Below are 19,857 nucleotides of genomic sequence, written 5' to 3'. Positions count from 1 at the left end.
AACTCTCAAGAAGTGGATAAAAAACCAGGCATGCTCCCCAACTACACCATTCTGGTTACTGTCACTCTGCACTGGTTCATAACTTCTAGACGTAAGTACAGTTCTAATTAACTAGTTTGCTTAGAAGCTCACACCTTATATATCTAAATAATGTGGTACATGTGAATTTAACAAAATACAGCAAGAATATATTTGTATAGGGTTGTTACCATATGCAAATCACCTTGGGAGTCGGTCCCAGTTATATCAAAGGAGATTTTTTTCTCTGAGTAAAAACATTAACTGGATTGGTGTGCAAAGTAGGTTTCAGCCATTTAAGCTACTGGACTGGGGCATAAGCCAGTTGAATAGTAATAACTTCTGGGATTTAAGCTGATTTGCCCCATAAGTTTCTGACTTTACTAATTTGGTGGCTGAGCTACTGATCTTCAAGATGGTACACTTTTTCACAAGAAGCATTTTTGCATTGAATGTGGTGACCTCCACCATGCAAGTCCAATTATGTCAAAGTTATGAGAACAACGTTCATTTTCTGCCATGTTCTCTCTTTTCAGCAAATTAAGCATGCTTGATGTATTTGTAATTGCTGTTTTACTTTTCAGGCATTGCTGGCAATGTTGCTATTGCAGATGCTTCAATAATTCCAGTTGGAGGTAAACACTGAATGAGAGGGACAAATGATTTATTTCTATTTAAATCTCCTTATTGCATTGGTCTGAAGTAGAATGTCATTAAAATAATCATATGGACTGGAATATACATACAAATGGCACCTCAGCCCTACTTTCCATCTGGCTAGTTCCAGCCATAAAATAAGATAATGAATAGGGAGAAATGATCCACCCTCAGAATATGTGGGTCTGTTTGCCCTGGACGTGTGGTAGCTGCAGGCATGTGAATCTGCCGTTCGAATGCCTGCTGGAAGCCAAATCCTGGAAACAATCAATCTGCCTTTTTCTGAGGCCACCTATCCTTCCAGGTGGCTTTGTGGCAAGGCTGTCTGAGACATCTAATGAAGTTGAAAGCAGAGGGGGATGTTTATAACGTTTCACGTGACCAATGTGTGGAAACTGAATCCAGGAAACCACTAGGACACGAACAAAAATTGATTTTAAAAGGAGAAAATAATTTTAGTCTGGGCAGTTTGCTGATCTCCTTATCATTCAGTTTTGTATTCCAAGACCTACTGCACTGTTAATTGGACACCTTAGACTGTCTGATTACATTTTTCTCTTTTTGTACTCTCTAATACACCTTGAGTCATAGTGAGAAAGAAGGGCCATTAATAAGCTAAATAAAATATAATTACATTTAAAAATATCCAGGAGCAGGTGGCTATTATCACACAGCTGAACCTGTAGCCGTCATATTGAGAGAGAGTAACCCTTGGAGCACCAAATGCAGGGAAGAGCGAAAGAGGGATGGATTGTTCCATGTTGCCCTTCGTCATGCCCTGGAACGTGTAGCCTAACCACTTTCAAAAGCAGAATGTCCAACTAGGTAAACTCTTGCCTGATTTCATGGTTCGTATGTTCTTGTGCTGCTGTTGCTCTAAATAAATTGCCTTTCTCTCTCCTTCCTCCCCCAGATCCTAATATAGCAGTGGGGAAAATATCCTCACAGTCCAGTACTTTTGAAACAAAGGGAGAGTCCAAGAAGGCCATAGATGGGTCTTTGGCAAATAGTTATGCTAATGGAGACTGCACCCTGACAAAGGAAGAGTTTGAGCCCTGGTGGATGGTGGATTTGATTTCAGCATTTCAGGTGTCTGCTGTGGTGATCACCAACAGAGGAGACTGTTGTGAAACACGCATAAAAGGAGCTGAGATTCTGATCGGGGATTTGCCTGAGAAGGGAGGCACCATGAATCCTAGGTATTTCCCTGCCGCCTTCTAACATAGACATATGCACAGTAATAGTCATTTGTTTTTAGTCTAAAATTTACTTCTAGGTGGTTGTATTTAGAATCTGTAGCTTGGGCCCACTTAAGTGCTCAAGATTTTTTACTTTCTCTCAAAAGAACAGCCTCTTTTACCTGTAAAAGATTTGCCTGGAGCTACTCTGTCAGGTTCTGAGAAGCAGCCTATGAGCCTTACTGCAAGGTCTTAACAGCCCTTTTTAACATGCTGAAGATGGTTCAATAAAGCTATGAATTGCAGGTTTTAGTATCCTGACATGGTCCTAGTATATGTAATACAGCTGGAAATGTAGATAAGATTTTCACAAATGACAGTTTTTCCATGTTGTGTTCTTCTCTTTATTCTATTTTTTGCTCTTTCCCCCCTTTCTGTACTACTACTATTATTAAATACTTTTTTTCTTATAACAAGATTATTTTATTGATCACTGTTAATTTGATGCTCTGTTATGCTGAACCAGACCACTGTTCCCTCTTGCTCAGTATTGTCAGTTCATTGACAGCAGCTCTCCAAAGTCTGCTGCCTGAGATCTGTTGCATCTAAGAGCAGACTGTCTGCTTGCAAACCATGTGCTTTGCCTGTGAGCTATGGCCCCACCCCGTACACTATCTTTTGTTTCCAAACTTTCCTTTTCTTAATAGTATAACGATTTGTTCCCATCCCAATGTTTGGTTTGTTTTTTTCACAATAGGGTTTTATTCTGTGGCAACTGCGAATTACTAGTTGTCAAGTTGCTGTCATTAAAATGCTTACAAGAAAGTAAGTCCCACTGAACCCAGTTGAACTTATTTCTGAGTAAATATCCTTTAGGATTGTGCTGCAGTCCTACACACACTTCCTTGGAGCCTGTTGAACTCAGTGGAAGTATACTTCCACGATAAGTACACAAAGGATTGGGTTACACATCAGAAACCAAATTCCTTTTGGTTTCCGTGGAGAAATTCTATGGGGATTTAGGATGAGGGATGTAGGGTCAGTGGTTCAATCAGGGCTGGTCTTGGCTTATTACTTCTAAAATGGAATTACTCCACAAGAACTTGGGTTCTGTCAGTCTCTAAGGGCCAAAACTGATGGTGTCCTGGTAGATCTGTGTATACAATTCAAGTTTTTCTTTTGGAATTGGTGAGGGGAACATAAGTCCCCTCCAGCAGAACTATTTTTCTGGCCTCCAATGCTGCATGCTACTGCTATTTGCTCAATTGTTGCAAACACGTAAGTCTTGATTTGCCCCAATGGGAGAAATAGCAATTCTGCAGCGATGTTCAAGGTTGGGGAAACTGTAGTGGAAAAAACCAACCTTCCCTTGGGCTTGGTATATTCCAAATTGGGGTCCTACATGCTTGTTAAAAAAAACCAAACCCAAACTCACCTACAAGCTCTAGGCACACAATCCCCCAAGACTCATAGTCTGACTCGCAAAGTGGTTTTCGAACAGCACTTTCATGACAGCTTATGTGGAGCTCCTCATTGGGAGATCAATAAAGACCCCAAAAACGTCCCTGAAAGACAGCTTGCTTGTCACAACCAACTTCACCTGCACAGTGCATCTATGGGGCATATTTGGTATTTTCTAGGGTGCAGGCTCAGCACATATGAGCAACAGGGAAGCCCAACAAACATAGCTAGTACCAAGTGTGTGCCCTAAAACCAGCTTTGGAATAATCTGCAATGACCGTATTGTGGAAAGTGTTCCCTGAAATCTTGAGCTACTGATCTAAGAACCACTGATCTAGCTGGACAGCATTAGGTCATTCTGGAATCAATGTGGGTGGGGTTTCCACCCCTACACTGACCATATCTTGGCTGCTCTCTGCACTTTGCAACTAAATAATGATCTTCTTTCTTGGCAGGTGTGCCACAATCAGCAGCATGGATCTTGGAGAAACAGTGACCTTTAACTGTGCAGGGATGCAAGGGCAGTATGTGACCATTACTATCCCAGGGAGAAAAGAGTTCCTCTCACTCTGTGAAGTGCAAGTGCTTGGTCACCCGTGGCTTCACATAGGTGAGCAGATGGCTGGAGAACACAGTGCCCATGCTATGTGGGTGAATGAAATCACTGAATTTTAGAGAATCTCATGTTATCATTGCCCAGGGTGACAAGTGCTGTGCTGCCTTTCTCAAAACTGCAAAATCATAAGGTTAGACATAATAATAACATATAACAGCATTTGATTTATAAACCGCCAGAACAACTTAATATCACACAGAGTGATTTGCAAAGTGTGTTATTATCCTCACAACAACGACCTTGTGAGGTGAGTGGGGTGGAGAGAGCTCTGAGAAGCTGTGACTGACCCAAGGTCACCCAGCTGGCTTCAGGAGGCAAAGGGGGGAATCAAACCCAGTTCTCCAGATTAGAGACCTGTTGCCCTTAGCCACTACTACACCAAACTACTACATGATATTTAATAGCCTTTGTACACAACCGTTTAATCAGTGGTACAAAGTAGTTCCTGTATACTGAATCTGTTGATACGAATACTTTATGGCTAATGTAACAAGAATAATATAAGTGGTGGGTAGCTTCAGGGGCTGCTATTAATGGTTGCTTGTTGTTGTCTGGTATAAACAGCTATCTCTAAGCATGTGGTGCAAGTTAGCAATGTTGTCTTGGTTACTCTGAAAGTTTATTTTGATAGTGATACACAGCAGTAATGTAGTTTAGCTATAGAATGTACTTTATGGAATTGGAGGTTGGAGCTTTACATAAATAGCTTTTCAGAGAGCAGAGGCTGTACTGTAGAGCATGGTCACTCCAAAGTGGTTACAATTAGGAAAAAAAACAAGACTTCCTCACAGCCAGGCTCCCCTCCCCCTTATACTTTGTACAGTCTTTGAGCAAGCTTAGTGCCATAATAATACTAACCATTTGGTATCCTACAGCTGTATACAGTTTGAATGGATAGTCAACTATTGTTGTAGGAAGCTAGAGGGTAGCTTTTCATTTTATGCTATGTAAGTCAAAAAGTTTGAATGTCTTCTTATCTGGAATTACCTTATTTTATCAATCTATCATCTTATCAATCTACCCACACCAAATTCAATTTCAGTCTTCATTCTTACTTATTTGTCATGCAATGCTGCCATCCTGTGGCTTTTCCTTATTTACATAGCTCCAGAAGTGCTCTAAATTCACCTAACACCAACAAAGGCATATGTTTAGTTTCTTGAACATTCTCCACAACCATACCTTTTGCAGGAAAAGACAATTATTTAATCTTCAATTTAAACTGCCTTCACTATATAATGGATGGATCTGGTATCTTTTTCGCCAACTGAACCTGATCTGAGAATGCTTAAATCTGGAGATAGGAGCCATGAATGGACAAGACAGATTTTCTTACACACCTGAAAAATGCCCCATGCGTGCTAGGCAACCATAACAGTTAAGCCAGTAATCCAGGCTTGATTTCTGTCAGTAAAAGGCAAGGCTTTGATCCAGTCACACACTCTCAGCCTAACCTCCCTCTCAGGGTTGTTGTGAGGGCAATATGGAGGTCAGAAGAATGATGTAAGCTGCTTTGGGTTCCCAGCTTACCTTTTATCTACCCCCCGATTTCACCTATATTTCTTAATTTATTTATATACTGTCATTCTCCACAGTGGGGACCCATTTTGGTTTTTTTTTTAGATTTCAGATTTTTCTGCAAACCAGGCACATTTTCCAGACATGTTCGTTCATGGCTCTAATCTGTAGGTTTAAGTATCCCCACAGATCAGGGCCACTTGGCTATTACTATTATAACATGGGGGGGGGCAGATAAAAGGTAAGTTGTTTAATGATGTGTAGGCTACCAGGAGGGGGAAAGAAGCAGTACTGTGGGGAAGGGAATACAGGAAAAAGTGAAGTACATCCTGCAACATGTTAGTTGCTATACCATGCTTGCTCTCAAAGAACTAAATAAAAGAGATTCAATAAGTGGGGACATATTTGTTGTTAAGTAGATTCTTATTCATCTCCACAGGGTGAGGGTGTAGTCTTGTTCATATTTATGACCTTTTGAAAAAGATGAGATGAGCAGTCATCCAGAAGTGCTCAGGCACAAATGTGACAAATAAATACACAGACCTTCACCAAGTGGTGCAGGCATTGGTGAGGGAGAGGAGGAATTCTGTTTTTCATTGCTAGTGATATCACAGTGACTATTCAGTGATCTCATGACGTATATTACTGCATTTAAAAGCCTCTGAGAAAACACATTCAGTTACTTATTGGTTCAGTTAAAAGATGACCATAGAATGAAAAATTAAGTCTTCCATATTTCCCCATTTTTGTGTGTTTCAATACTGAATATCCAGCCTGATGAAGAGTTCTGGAGCCTTCAAAAGCTTGTATGCTGCTTTGTGATACTTTAGTAACTCCTAATACAAAGTATTACATTATTTTATTTTTTGTAAAGCTATAGCTGATGCATTTGGGTCCATGGAAGTCAATGAAACAGCATTATCTGATCATGATTAGGACTAGAGCTCCAAAATTATTGCACAGACAAATATTGCTGGTTTTTAAAGTTCAGAGGCTTCTGCTGCTCCAACACCATTTGAGAGTTGCAATAGAAATCGTAGTTATTTTATGCTGATGATGGTTTATCAGAATTTTTTGAATGCTCCACTTCCTGTTTTTTCCTCTTCTATCTTCTGGGTCCATCCACTGTAGTTGTTGGGGATTTTCCGGGCTGTATAGCCGTGGTCTTGGCATTGTAGTTCCTGACGTTTCGCCAGCAGCTGTGGCTGGCATCTTCAGAGGTGTAGCACCAAAAGACAGAGATCTCTCAGTGTCACACTGAGATCACTGAGAGATCTGTCTTTTGGTGCTACACCTCTGAAGATGCCAGCCACAGCTGCTGGTGAAACGTCAGGAACTACAATGCCAAGACCACGGCTATACAGCCCGGAAAATCCGCAACAACCATCGTTCTCTGGCCGTGAAAGCCTTCGACAATATGTCCATCCACTGTAGCTTTGGACATTTTTCTAAAAATAAGCTTATTTGAATGCTTTCTCCTTGTTTTCTGCTATTGTTCAGAGCTAGTATTTCTGGACACATTGGGCTGAATCTTTAATACCACCAGTGAAATGAAACCCACAGAGCACAGCAGCATTTCTCTGCTTTCCCCCTACATTGCAGACCACTGACCTCTCTGAAAGTCTGCTCTTGGGAGGTCAAGGGACCTTCGGAATAAGTGGGGGATGGGGCTGGTACGAGAAGGGAATTGGCAACCATTGCCCCCCTTCTACTGCTTTGATGGAATCTCTGCTACACAGCATATTAGGTGCCAATGAACTTGGTATAGTGTCAGCCATGCTGTCTTCAGGTGAGCTTGCTGAAATGTTCCTTGCATATAGGTGCCTGTGTGCTGAAGCTTAGGACAGCATGCAGGGACCCTTTACATTAGAAGAGAACTAGGTCGGGATATTTCAACCCCTTCCTAAAGCCACACAACCAAGTGGCTCTCTTTTTCCCTAATTGGGTTGGGATGATGCAGTACTGTGGAAACAGTCGGCCCTCTCAGTCAAATCTGGTTCAGTCTCCTGATTGGGGGATTCAAACCACCCAGTTGTTGGCTGATGGAAGAGGGAGTCCATGCTTACCTCAGCAGTCACCAGCTTCCAGGAACTACATCTCTGCTGCTCTCGGAGCCTTACAACCTTAGCTCCCCCCCTTTCCCCCCATGCACCATAGTTTGGTTCAATGGGGCTTATGGATTGGATTTTGAATAAATCGTCCAGGTCAAACTAACGAATGTCCATTTTTTTTTTGTAGTTCATGATGGAGGGCGGAATCCTGTCAGGGACAGTGAAACTGATTTAGGTAAGAGCTTAGCTGTTGTGCTTTGTTTTTACATCTCTTCACCAACACTAGCCTCTTAATGTTTTTTACTTTGTTTATAAGGCTGTAGTTGTGCCACGGATATATTTTAAGGTGCTTTTTTCTGTAAATAAATGCTGGAATAATGCTGTGTCAATGCTAGGGTGTGCAGGCCAGCAGTCTTGTGGAAAGAAATCCAGTTTTGCCCATGCAAGGGCACCATTCTCATATACCCCCTCCTTGTGGGGGAACCTCTTCCCCAGCATGAGATCCCATATCCCCATGGTATATGTGTGAATACAGGAATCTTATGGGTGGTGCCAGTTGCATCCAAGGGTTTCTCAGTTAATTCTTGGGATGAAGTGCAACGTGAACATTCAGTATGGGAGAGATGTGGACCTGCATAAAGAAATGGGTAACAACTGTGGTTTATTGTATTAAACACTCATTTCCTGGAAAAGGGCCTAAGGACATTTTCTATTCTAGGTCTGCAGGGCAGAACACTGAGTTTTCTGAATGAATCAAATGCTAGTTTTGTTGTCATATCGCCACTGCAACCTTTGAATCTGATGGAATTCACACTCTGCATGCGAGTAGCTGCAGAATATCTGGGTGAACGCAAAGTCATTCTTTTCTCCTACCACTCTGCTAATGATGAACTGAGAATCTTGCGTGAATCAAGTGGCCATTTTGGTTTACACATGGGTGGGCGGAGTGTGATGTTTGCACTCTCTGATCTCAGCACTTTTGGGAGCCACTTGTGCGTGACTTGGGAATCCACCTTTGGCCTTGTGACCTTTTGGATAGATGGAAAGCGGAGTATCAGAAAAATATATAATGTAGGACACATTCTTCAACCAGGGGGTACTGCCATGCTTGGACAGGATCAGAGTGCACAATCCATGCCTGAGAAGCAAAATCGACGTTTTGTGGGAGAGATAACAGATCTCTACATGTGGGACTATGTACTGCAGTCTCGGGACATTGAGAATGTTTTCCATATGCGTGACTTTCCTAGGGGAAACATCTTTGACTGGAAAATCTTATCATACAAGATAAAAGGGAATGTGAGGGTGCTGCCTAAGTAAGAACAACCAAGGGGGATATAGGCTCTCGCACTTCTGGAACCTCTTCCTTTTGCGCAGCCAGCAGGCAAGGTTGCTATTGGTTGGCCTCCTGAGAAGTCAGAGGCACAGCTAGTGAACAACTTGCACTTATTCTGTGATTATTACTCATATTGCACAACGGTATATCTTTGAATTAACAGCTCAAAAATATAAAATGGTTCTGTGATCAAATCTGATACCCACCCACTCCCACCTGTTTATTTGCCTGGCTGCAACGCACAAGGAATCTTCATTCTGATTTGGGGGACGAGAAACTTTTTGAAAAAGAAAACGGAGATCCTTCAGATTCTAACAGGAGCTTGAATAATAGACAAATTAGGACTCACTTTTGGCCAAGCGTTTTAGTGTCGCTAATCTCAATAGTTGCATCTGCTGTTTCTGTATGAAGAGATGTTCCATTTCTATGTCCTTTAATGCTGTTGTGTAACTCCTTGTTGAAGAGGGGATAGGGATCAGCCTCTGTTCTGAGACATCTCTGTCCTTGGCTGCAGTTATTTTCTATTCCTAGAGGAACAGACGGCCTGTAATATCTGCAGAACACCAGGCTGGAGAGAAATCCGCCATGATCACGACTCTGTCTGTCAGGACTGCACGCCTTTTTCTTGCCACGAGAGTCAACCTCTTTCTTGAGTTAGTTCTGTTCCAAGCTTAATAAATTTAATAAATGTAATAAATTCCCTTGATCTGCCTAATGTTGCAATATGTAAGACACACATTGGAGGCCCAGCTACATGCTTCACTGTTTTGCATCTGTACCAGTTCCTATTAAATCTGAGGTGTAGTGGGGTTTCAATGTTCAAACAGAATTCCCAGGTATGCCGGGACTTGATTTAGATCAGGACCACATCATGTTGGGAGAAGGAGCTTAAGCCTTTACCTTTGCTGTTTTCACAGACTGAAAAGGCCTTGCGAAGCTGCTGTTTGTCCTTTGGGGAAACTTGCATGTAGCCCATCAGCATACTTACCTATTGGGACCAATAGCAATTCCCAAAGAGCAAGTGGCCCCGAGCTAAGCACTTTGCGGTCGCCTGCAGTTTCTACATAGTACATCACACCCTGATCCCACTACATGGCCACACAGAAGCTGCAATCACTTCTCAGACCCATTAGCTGTCATTAATGTAGTTCTGCCCTGAGGATGTGACTTTAGATTTATTAAAAACATCCACCAATGTTTGCCTGTCGGATGGTATTCTGTGTTCTTTCCCCACACATCTGATTTGTAAATTTTTATTTCCTTTACAAGCAGTGCTCAAAGAAACACACAAAGCCCATATCCTTGAATTTGGTAACATTGTATACTTTATATGAGGAATAAACTAGCCATCTAGTTAGGTCTTGTTCCAGGCTGGTTTGGGGTCAACTTTGGCCACCCTTAGAAGGTGACCTAGTAAATGGATAGAGGGAGTGTGAGTTCTTATGGACCCCTAGCAACTTTATCCAAAAAAACCTCCTGGATTGCTTTGCTGGGATGGAACTGGTGAGTGTGAGCGTAATTGTTTTGCCATGGTTCTGGTTCTTCCTGGAGGGAAGAATCCAGAAGATAGTTGCTGGGGGTCTACTGGTGTGCCCTAGGCATGTAGGTTTGCAAGGTGCCACAAGATTCTATTCTTTCTCTCACGTTTTGCAACATTTACACTAAACTGATGGGGAAGGGAACCATATCCAGAGTTTTGGGATGCACTGTTGCCAATATGCTGCTGATGCCCAGTTCTTTCATCAAATTCCAGAGAGGGTGGAGCTTATGGCATGGAGCCTGGAGTCAGTGATGGGCTGGGTGAGGATGAGCCAACTGAAGCTTAATCTAGATATGGTAGAAGTATTGTTGATTAGTGAGGTGGCTGAGGGTGGGGATTGGTGTAGAGCCTGATTCAGAGAGGGCTGCTGCCTGCCTTTAGACCCGCAGCTTGGACCAAACTCCACAAGTAGATGAGCAGGTGGTAGCTACTGCTAGGAATGCATTTTATTGAGTTAAGATGGCTTGCCAGCTGCATGCTTTATTGGAGAAGAATACAATAAGGTAATTCCTACCATGGTGAGGGACAGATTACTGTGATGCTCTTTGCAGAGAGCTGCCTTTGAAAAGTTTCTGGAAATTGCAACTGGATCTGTCTGGAACAGGCCACTTAAAAGCATATGTTTTTGAAATGGTTTCCAGGACCAATTTAAAATGCTGGTTTTAACCATTATGACCCCAAGGCTGCAATCCTAAGAACACTTTCCTGGGAGTAAGCCCCGTTAAATAAAATGAAATTCCCATTTGAGTAGAACAGTTTAGGATTTTTCCTTCAAACGGCTTAGGCTCCAAAATATCTGAAAGACTGCTAACTCCCATATGAGCCTCCTTAATTTTGAGCTCTTCCTCAATAAATGAATAACTTCTTGCAATGGGGCCCGACAAGGATTAGTTCTGGGACCAGCGCTATTTGCTCATAAATGATCTGGAATGGGCTGGGGACGCTGTAGTGGCCAAGTTTGTGGATGAAAGCAAATTTATTTAGGATGGTGAAAACCAAAACAGACTGAAGAGCTACAAGAAGATCTCTAAATTAGTGGAGTTGTCAATAATATGGCAAACGAAGTTAAATGTATGGTAAGGTAAGGTAATGCTCACTGGAATACTCATATCCCTGGAACCTTAAATATATGCTAATGGGGTTTGAACTAACTGAGACAGAGGGGAAAAGATCTTGGAGTTGTAGTGGATAGCTAGAAGTAAATGTTAACGGTGTATAGCAGTGGTGAGAAAGGCAAACTCTGTGCTAGGGATTGTCAGGGAAAAGACTGGAAATAAAACTGCCGATATTGTAAAGTTTTATGATGTAGCCTTGTAAAGAGTACCACGTACAGTTCTGGTTGCCATATTACAGAAAAGTAATTGCCAAGCTGGAAAAAGTGCAGAAGAGGTCAATCACAGTGATTAAGGGATTGGAGCACCCTTCCTAAGAGGGAAGGATGACGATAAGATATTCAACATAGTTCAGGCTACAAGGAGATTTCAAAATGACTTCAATTTTAATACAATGCAATGTGAATTTATTTAAAAGCCCAAAGAAAACTGCTTGTTTAATTTAAAAATACAATATCTGATCATTTTTCTTATTTTACTCTACTCTTACAGTCCTCTTTCATCACATGGTTATGGTCAAACACAAAAAATGTTTCATATTATAAGATTTCATAGGGGCTTTTCATATAGTTTGTAACGGTTTTGATTGGAGGATATCAGCACATAGAAAGATTTATTACTTTTTTCAAAATTTTCTGGCTACACACAAGAGAGCTTTCCCCAGTACTTTCCCCCACTTTTTGCAAAAGACAAAATGCTTGGAAGGGGCTCCGCCACTGTAAGATGCTGTCGTTCTGTTCAGCTTATGACCCTTCTGACTGTGAAGCCAAAGGTACATATTTCTGAGTGGGTAATGTTTTTCTTTCTTGATAATCAAGGTTTTGATGAGACAGGTTCCTTTTTAAAGATTCATCAGCCTAAAGTTTTGAACCTGAAGTTTAAAATTCTCAAAACTCTTAGTTCTCGACCTTCAAATTCTAGGTAGAGGGCCATTAAGGACAGGCCATTATGAAAAACATTAGATGATTCCTGCCTATTAGCAAGCAATCAGCTTAACGAAGGATGGTTCAGCCAGCAGCCATATTAATACATTGAAGATGGAGCTTGATCCAGTTACTGCTTCTGTGTGTTATAAAATGAAAAGTGGTAACTCATAACTGAGGTGTCTTGTGCATGTGCAAACACAGTTTTTGAAGCCAAGTCATTCTTAGTTGGTTTTTCTGAGCGTATTCTACAGCCCCTTGTGCTTTCTCCTTCCACCTTTTAGTTTTCCTCCAGCACTTCCTCTCTGAGCATGCATACTGTCAAAGTCTTCAAATGGAACTTGTGGACACAATGGGGGAAACAAATTGCAAATATAGCCCCTTCAGTATCTATCCATCCCATGTAGGATCAGCTATGGCCACTTGTCTGAAGTCCTGGATGACCATTCAAGAAACTGATTCTCTGGATATCTGAATTTTGCAGAGACCAAGGTGAGGGCCAGATCTTTACTGTGTTAGGAGGCAGGGAAAAGCCCTCTTTTGTGAATATAGGAGCGGGGAGAAGGGGGTGAGAATGAGGTTTAGGGCCTGGTCGTACTCAGGTTGTTCCCTAACAGCTGCAAGTGTAGCAAGTTCCCATTCTCCCTGCCAAATGGAATAGGTGGGGACATACCCTTGGCAGGCCAGGCAGGAGTGCTCTGGTGGCGCAGGCCTTTTTATGTGGGTGCACATGCACACACATTTAACCTGCACATTACTTGAATGCTGTTCAGCTGAACAAAAATGGGCATTTCATTTCAAGATGGAGCTCAAAGTGCAGTAATTACAAATAAGAGTTTATTTTGCTTTCTGGACAATATTGGCAGCAAAAGTGAACTGCTCTGTTAAAGCAAAGCAAAGCACTTTGCAGGATCTCCGCACACTAGCCGGATAACTGAAAGAAGCCTTGCAAAGCCAAGGCTGCTAAACCAAAGCAGAACCCCTTGCAAGCCTTTTCTACCCCTTTGCACATAGGCTGGGAGCTTTTCCAAATAACCATTTTCTTTAGCAGCAACTTCTCATGTATTGGTTGTTGTGGATTTTCCGGGCTGTATACTTCTCATGTATTGTTCAGGATCCAGTCGTCTTCCTTCAAGGAAGCACTTCTGTTATTTTTCCTGCTCAAAATAAAATATATGATCAGAAATGTTACTCTGCATCCAGCTAGAGGTTTAGTTGTGATTACCGGTATTGTGTGGAAGGGGGTTATGTGTCACAGATGCCACTGGTCACCAGTGGCACTTCTATGCTGTCTTGCATCTGTTTAAAAAGTTTTGTGTATTCATTGTTACTTTTTTGAAGAATGAGCACTATCCCATTGAGTTGCCTATATGTGGAAGCACCCATCTAACGCTTAAGGATGAGCAGCAAGTTGCATGCAGGATGCTCTGCCATTTTGAAAACTGCTTTGCTCCCCCATCCATCAGATCTGGACTTGATACAGTAGATATGAATGAGTAGAGAATACAAGTGACAATTAGTGTCTGGAATTGTGCTTAGAAGCCAGCACAGCCAATGGAGTGAGTGGTTCTCTTTGTGCTCCTGTGCAGGTCAGATGCCAGCTTAGGGGTGCCCGTTGTACTGTGATCCATAGCAAGGCAGAAGCTATAGTAATTTAGTAAATTACTACTTGGTATCTGTCTGTGTTAATGCCAAGCTTCTAAATGAGAAGTGCTGGGCTTTCAGTCTCGTTGGAAACTCTTCTCTGTAACTGAAAAATCAGCAACAGTATTTATACAATGCTTTCCCTAAGTATTTCATATCCACTACCAAAGGGATTTTTATAACAGCCTGGTAAGGCAGTGTTATGCCTGTATTGTGGTTGAGAAAGGATGCAGCTGAAGAAAGAGCCAGTTTCCCAGTCAGTTGGTTAGCTGAGCTCAGATTTGAACCGGCATTATGCTCTCAGCCATTGTATTTATGTTTTTTTTTTAAATTTTATTTCCATTCCTTCAAAACATCCTTATTCCCATACATATATACCCATTGCCCTCCCATCCCTCTCCATAAGTTCATATACAGTTTCTATATCTTCGGCAGAAATCCCTTGTAAGAATCATTCTTCTATTTATCTTGTTTCTTCACATCCAGATAAGAGGAGTTAGTCTCTGAGTCCTCTCCTCCTTCTATTCCTCCTTGATTCTCCTTCCTCTTCCTCCTTGCTTAATTCATCGCCGAAGGTATTGTATCCTATAGCCGGGGAGGGTTTTGTGTTTTAGTGTATTTTGGATGGCTATTTCCCATTCAAGTTATTCATCTGTATTTCCATACCCTTATCCCCCCCCTCCCTTTAGCTACTCATCCTTTCTAGCCAGGGGCACAAGCTTAGGAGCTTCCACCGAATGTCCCGTTGTTGACCCTCCACGACCCATTTTAAATATAAATGCCATTTTTCCTTAATCTTTCCTATTCTTAATTCCCAGCCATTGTATTTATGTGAAGAAGGAACAGCTCATTTGCTGCTGGGGGCTGTCTGCCATCACTCAGTGTAGTGGTACATGCAGAAGACATTATTTTTTTTTCTTAAAAACATGTTTTCAACTTGATAGCCATCTTATCGAATCACAATGTCCTGTTATTGAATTTGGGAGTGGGATATTGATGAATTAAACTTATGCACCTGGTATGGTGGTTTTAGAGAGGTTCCCGTCGTTCCCAAAGTGGAAGGGGGAGGGCTTCACCATCCACAGGTGGCCGTTGTGGGGGCAGGAATTATGACAACGTATTGACAGTCTCCTGCCATGCATATCAGTTACATATGGGGCATGTAGATGGGCACACTTTTGGCACTCCAGAAGCCCTGTCAATCTGGCTGTAGATCAACTTGTTGCCTTGCCAGTGCAAAATCAGGAAGAGGAAATGTTAATCCTTGCTTGGTGGGCTCATGAAAAATCTGGGCACTGAAGTCCTAAAACCACTAGGGAATGAGCATTGCAAATAGGCATTGCAGCGAGGTGTTCCTCATCCTGTAGATGCTGCTAACAGAGTAACTGCTGCCTGTGTGCCATGTTCCATTGTCAAACAGGTCCCTCTTCCAAAAGTCTCCATGCAGCCAGCATCTTTGCAGGGGCAAAGGACTGGGGCAAATTTAGGAAGTGGAATATGTGGGACCTCTCCCTCAGTTTGGAAGCTAGCGATATTTATTAACAATGATGGATACTTATTCTGGCTACTTGTGCCAGGGCTACCCAGCAGAGCACTCTTAAAGGGCTAGATCTCTTGGTTCATCCACGGTCTTCCTGTGCAGTCCCACATGGGACTGCGCACGCGCAGGCCTGCCGATACCGGAGATTTTTATAGCTCAAAGCCACCAGGGGGCGCTCTCGCCTTCCACCGCGCATGCACGGCCATTTTCCCGCCTAAATGGACTATAGAAGGCGGAGCGCCCCACACATACCCTCAGTTTCCTTTTCGCCGCCGATAGATGAGGTTTTTGGCTCTTCTACTCGTTCGCGATGTCGGATACTGCTCTGTTCAAACGATGCGTCTCCTGTAATCGAAAGATGACCAGGTCAGACGGCCATTCTAATTGCCTTTATTGCCTTGGGGAAACCCATAATACCCAGGCCTGTAAACACTGCCGTGCCTTTACTTCGAAGGCCAGGGCGGAGAGGGCGGACCGTTTGCACGCTTCGCTTTGGCAACGTGCTATGTCTGTTGTGGACCCTCCGGCGAAAGCACCTCCATCTGCTGCGCCCGGATCCACTCCTCGGCCGGCCGAAACCGTGAGCTCGAGGACCCCTCGCGCCTTACCTTCCCCGAGTCATTCGGAGTCGAGACCGAGAGATCGCTCGTCCTCCTCGGTTCGGAGCGCGTCGGAGCCAACACCATCGGTTCCGAAGCTCCCTCGGAGCCGACCACCCTCGACTTCATCTGCCGCACCAGCCTTGGATCGAGCTGCGTCTCGGAGTCGGACACCTTCGGTGTCGAGACCGACGCCTCCACCGTCTCAGGGTGCGGTCGCTTCGGAGACAGCGGGAGAACCATCCGCTCCGTCCGACTCTGACAAAAAGAAGAAGAAGAGAAAACATTCTTCTAAGAGGGACAAGGCAGTTCTGGAGCAGTTACTCTCCTCTCCGTTGCCGACCGCTTCGGGTGCGCTTGGTTCCGACCCACCGGAGAAGAGGCGTAAGGATCCCGACCCGGTTCCTGCCCTGGCGACCTCCTCTCAGGAAGACCCGGTTCCGATGGAGAAGCCCCCGACCCCTACGGGACGTCCGCGATCGACCTCCCATGAATCTGGATCCATCAGATCGGGTCGAAGTTATCGGAGTGGATCGGACCGTCGATACAGCCCGTACCCGACTCGGAGCCGATCGAGGGAGCGATACAGCAGTGGGGGCCGGGCGGCCTCGTACTATCTGGAGGATAGCCCACTCCGATCAGACCGCTCTTTTCGGAGGGCCTCGATTTCTCCTTCCTTTCGGATCCGATCCTATGGCGACTCTCGTGGAACCCCCCACCTTTCGGAGGCCGGCTACCATCAGGACCGACCGAGGATTTATGAGTCCCCTCTTTCGGATTCACCTGATGCTGAACTTGGCCCGGCGGAAGAACCTTCGCCGACGGACGACTTCAGGGCCTACAATGAATTGCTTCAGCGAATGGCTAAGGCGCTGGATTTGGAAACGACCTCTACGGAGTCGAAGTTTACTGATAAGAATTACCAGCATATCTACTCGGGCTCCACGCCTTCCGTAGCCTTTCCACTGATTGACGGTTTTGTGGAGTTATGGAAGAAGCTCAATGTCAAGCCTGCTTCTATCCCCGCCACTAACCGGAAAGTGGAAGGCCTTTATCGCACGAAGGACGAGAACCATCCCTTCTTGACGATCCATCCGCCTCCTTCCTCCTTGGTCACTGAAGAGATGCAGGCGAGAGGCAAACAGGGTTCCATGTCGGCTCCTACTGACAAGGACAGTAGAAAAATCGATACCCTGGGAAGAAAATTGTATACCTCTGCCGCATTCGCCATCAAAGTGGCTAACTATGCGGCTATGATGTCGGCTTACCAGCTCTTCCTGTGGAAGAAAGTGGCAGCTTTCCTCCCCAAACTCCCTGAGGATCAGCGGACCCTCCTGCGTGTCATTCAAGAGGAGGCCACCCGCCTCTCAAGACACCAGATTAATACGAGCAGGAGTTTGTCTGATACATCCGCACGTTCCTTGCTCTCTTCAGTGGTTCTGCAGCGATTTGCGTGGCTCCGCACAACTGCTCTCCCGCCCGAGACGAGGAACAAAGTGGAGGACTTACCTTTTGAAGGGACGCTCCTTTTTTCTGAGAAGACGGATGAGTATCTGTCGAAAAAGAGAACGGATCGTCTCACGGCACGGTCCTATGGCGTTTTACACCAGGCTCCTCAACATCCTGCGAGGCCTTATTTCAGGTCTTCTCATCGGGGCAGATCATATCGGTACCAGCCTTATCAGGGGTATTCGTATCAGTCTCAGAGGAATTACCAGAGCCCTCAACAGTCCTTTTCCAGGCGCAGACAAGGTCACCGTCCCAAGCCTGGTTCTCAGCAACAACAGGCTAAGGACGCCCCCCACGCCCAGAAGCAATTCTGACAATTACAGGGACCTGAGCCTATGTTTGGGTTCAGGCTACTTGCTTACTGGAGGGAGTGGCTGTCCATCGGTTCCGATGTTTGGGTTTCTGATATTGTTCAGTATGGTTATAAAGTTGAGTTCGTGTGTTTACCTTACCTGCGTCTCCCTGTCTTTTCTTCAGGACCTCCTCATACGGAGATCTTAACTGAATTGGCCACCCTGATTCAGAAGGGTGCAATTGAAGAGGTGCCCCGTGATCCTGCCCCCTTCGGGTTTTACTCGAACCTGTTTCTGGTTGAAAAGAAAGATGGTGGTCTTCGACCCATTTTGGACCTACGGGCCCTTAATAAACTGATAAAAATTCGAAAATTTAAAATGGTCACTTTGCAAATGGTTCTGACCCTTTTACCTAGACACTCCTGGTTTGCTGTCCTTGATTTGAAGGACGCTTATTTCCATATCTCCATTTTTCCCGAACACAAGAAGTATTTACGTTTTACTTATGATGGTAAAATTTACCAGTATCGGGTTTTACCCTTTGGTTTAGCTACTGCTCCTAGGGTCTTTACGAAATGTATAGCTGTGGTGGTGGCCCATCTGAGGTTACAGGGCTGTCGAATCTTCCCGTACCTGGATGACTGGCTCCTGGTTGGGAGTTCTGCTGATGACGTGTTTACCCAAGTATCCCTGACTTTAGATTTATGTCTTAGGTTAGGTCTTTTCGTTAATCAGAAGAAGTCAAAATTGACCCCAGTACGGTCTGTACAATTTATAGGAGTAGTCTTGGATGGGATCAAGAATGCTGGCTTCCTGCCCTCAGACAGGGCGGCCAGGATTAAGGGCATGGTCCTTCGGCTGCAGCGCTGCCGTTTTCAATCAGCTCATTTTATCCAGACTCTCTTGGGTTGTTTGGCCTCTACTACGGCTGTGGTTCCGTTCGCCAGGCTGTTCATGCGGCCATTGCAACTGTGGTTTAATGCCAGTTTTTCTCCCAACTCTGATTCCCAGAACAAACGTTTATCAGTCCCTAGACGGGTGGTGGCCTCGTTAGAATGGTGGCTTGCAGATGCGAATCTATTTAAGGGTGTGGAATTTGGCTATCGTCAAACTCACTTGTCCGTAACCACTGATGCTTCCCTGTTGGGTTGGGGAGCTCACTGTGAGGGTGCTTATGCTCACGGCACATGGTCTCAGGCCGAACGCTCGGAACATATTAATCTCCTTGAGCTTAGGGCTATTTCAAATGCACTGATCTCCTTTTCAGATACCGTGCGCAACAAATCAGTGCAAGTGTTGACGGACAACACGACTGCAATGTTTTATATCAACAAACAGGGTGGCACGGCATCGGCGACCCTTTGTACCGAGGCGATGAAGCTGTGGACTTGGGCCATACAGAACTCGGTATGGCTGAGAGCGGTACACATCCCGGGGGTGGAGAATCTCCAAGCGGATCAGCTGAGCAGACTACACCGGGATGTTCATGAGTGGTCTCTTCGGGACAAGTACCTCGTTCCGATCTTCTCGATGTGGGGTTTCCCGGAACTGGACCTCTTTGCCACACTGGACAATCGCAAGGCCCATCGCTATTGCTCCAGGGGGGGTCTAGGCCCCGGGTCCGATGGGGATGCATTTCAAGTCGAGTGGTCGGGTCTTCTGTGTTATGCATTTCCCCCATTCCCCCTGTTGGCCAGGGTTCTGAGCAAAATCCAAGGGGAGGGGGCGACGGTCATACTGATAGCCCCTTTTTGGCCGAGGCAACCTTGGTTTCACACTCTCCTTCGATTGCAGTCGCAGTCGATCAGATTGCCACTCGTTCCGGACCTTCTGTCCTGGGACGGGGTTTTGCATCACGACAT

The 19,857-nt window shown here is 44.5% G+C and overlaps 1 protein-coding gene across 1 annotated transcript in view; it reads left to right on the top strand.

Moving 5' to 3' along the window:
- The first annotated feature begins 6 nt into the window (after positions 1-6).
- LOC129335308 (uncharacterized) overlaps positions 7-19,857 on the top strand; it is a 51,144-nt gene continuing 31,293 nt past the window's right edge. Inside the window, exons 1-8 of the mRNA XM_054987745.1 lie at positions 7-91; positions 603-653; positions 1,589-1,874; positions 3,770-3,924; positions 7,687-7,734; positions 8,218-8,816; positions 16,049-17,482; positions 17,628-17,862. Coding sequence (XP_054843720.1) covers positions 31-91; positions 603-653; positions 1,589-1,874; positions 3,770-3,924; positions 7,687-7,734; positions 8,218-8,816; positions 16,049-17,482; positions 17,628-17,862 — 2,869 coding nt within the window. The 5' untranslated portion in view covers positions 7-30. The remainder of the gene's footprint in view (positions 92-602; positions 654-1,588; positions 1,875-3,769; positions 3,925-7,686; positions 7,735-8,217; positions 8,817-16,048; positions 17,483-17,627; positions 17,863-19,857) is intronic.

Source organism: Eublepharis macularius, chromosome 9 (assembly GCF_028583425.1).
Source record: "Eublepharis macularius isolate TG4126 chromosome 9, MPM_Emac_v1.0, whole genome shotgun sequence".
Taxonomy (NCBI): Eukaryota; Metazoa; Chordata; class Lepidosauria; order Squamata; family Eublepharidae; genus Eublepharis; species Eublepharis macularius.
This window is presented reverse-complemented; position numbering and strand designations above follow the sequence as displayed.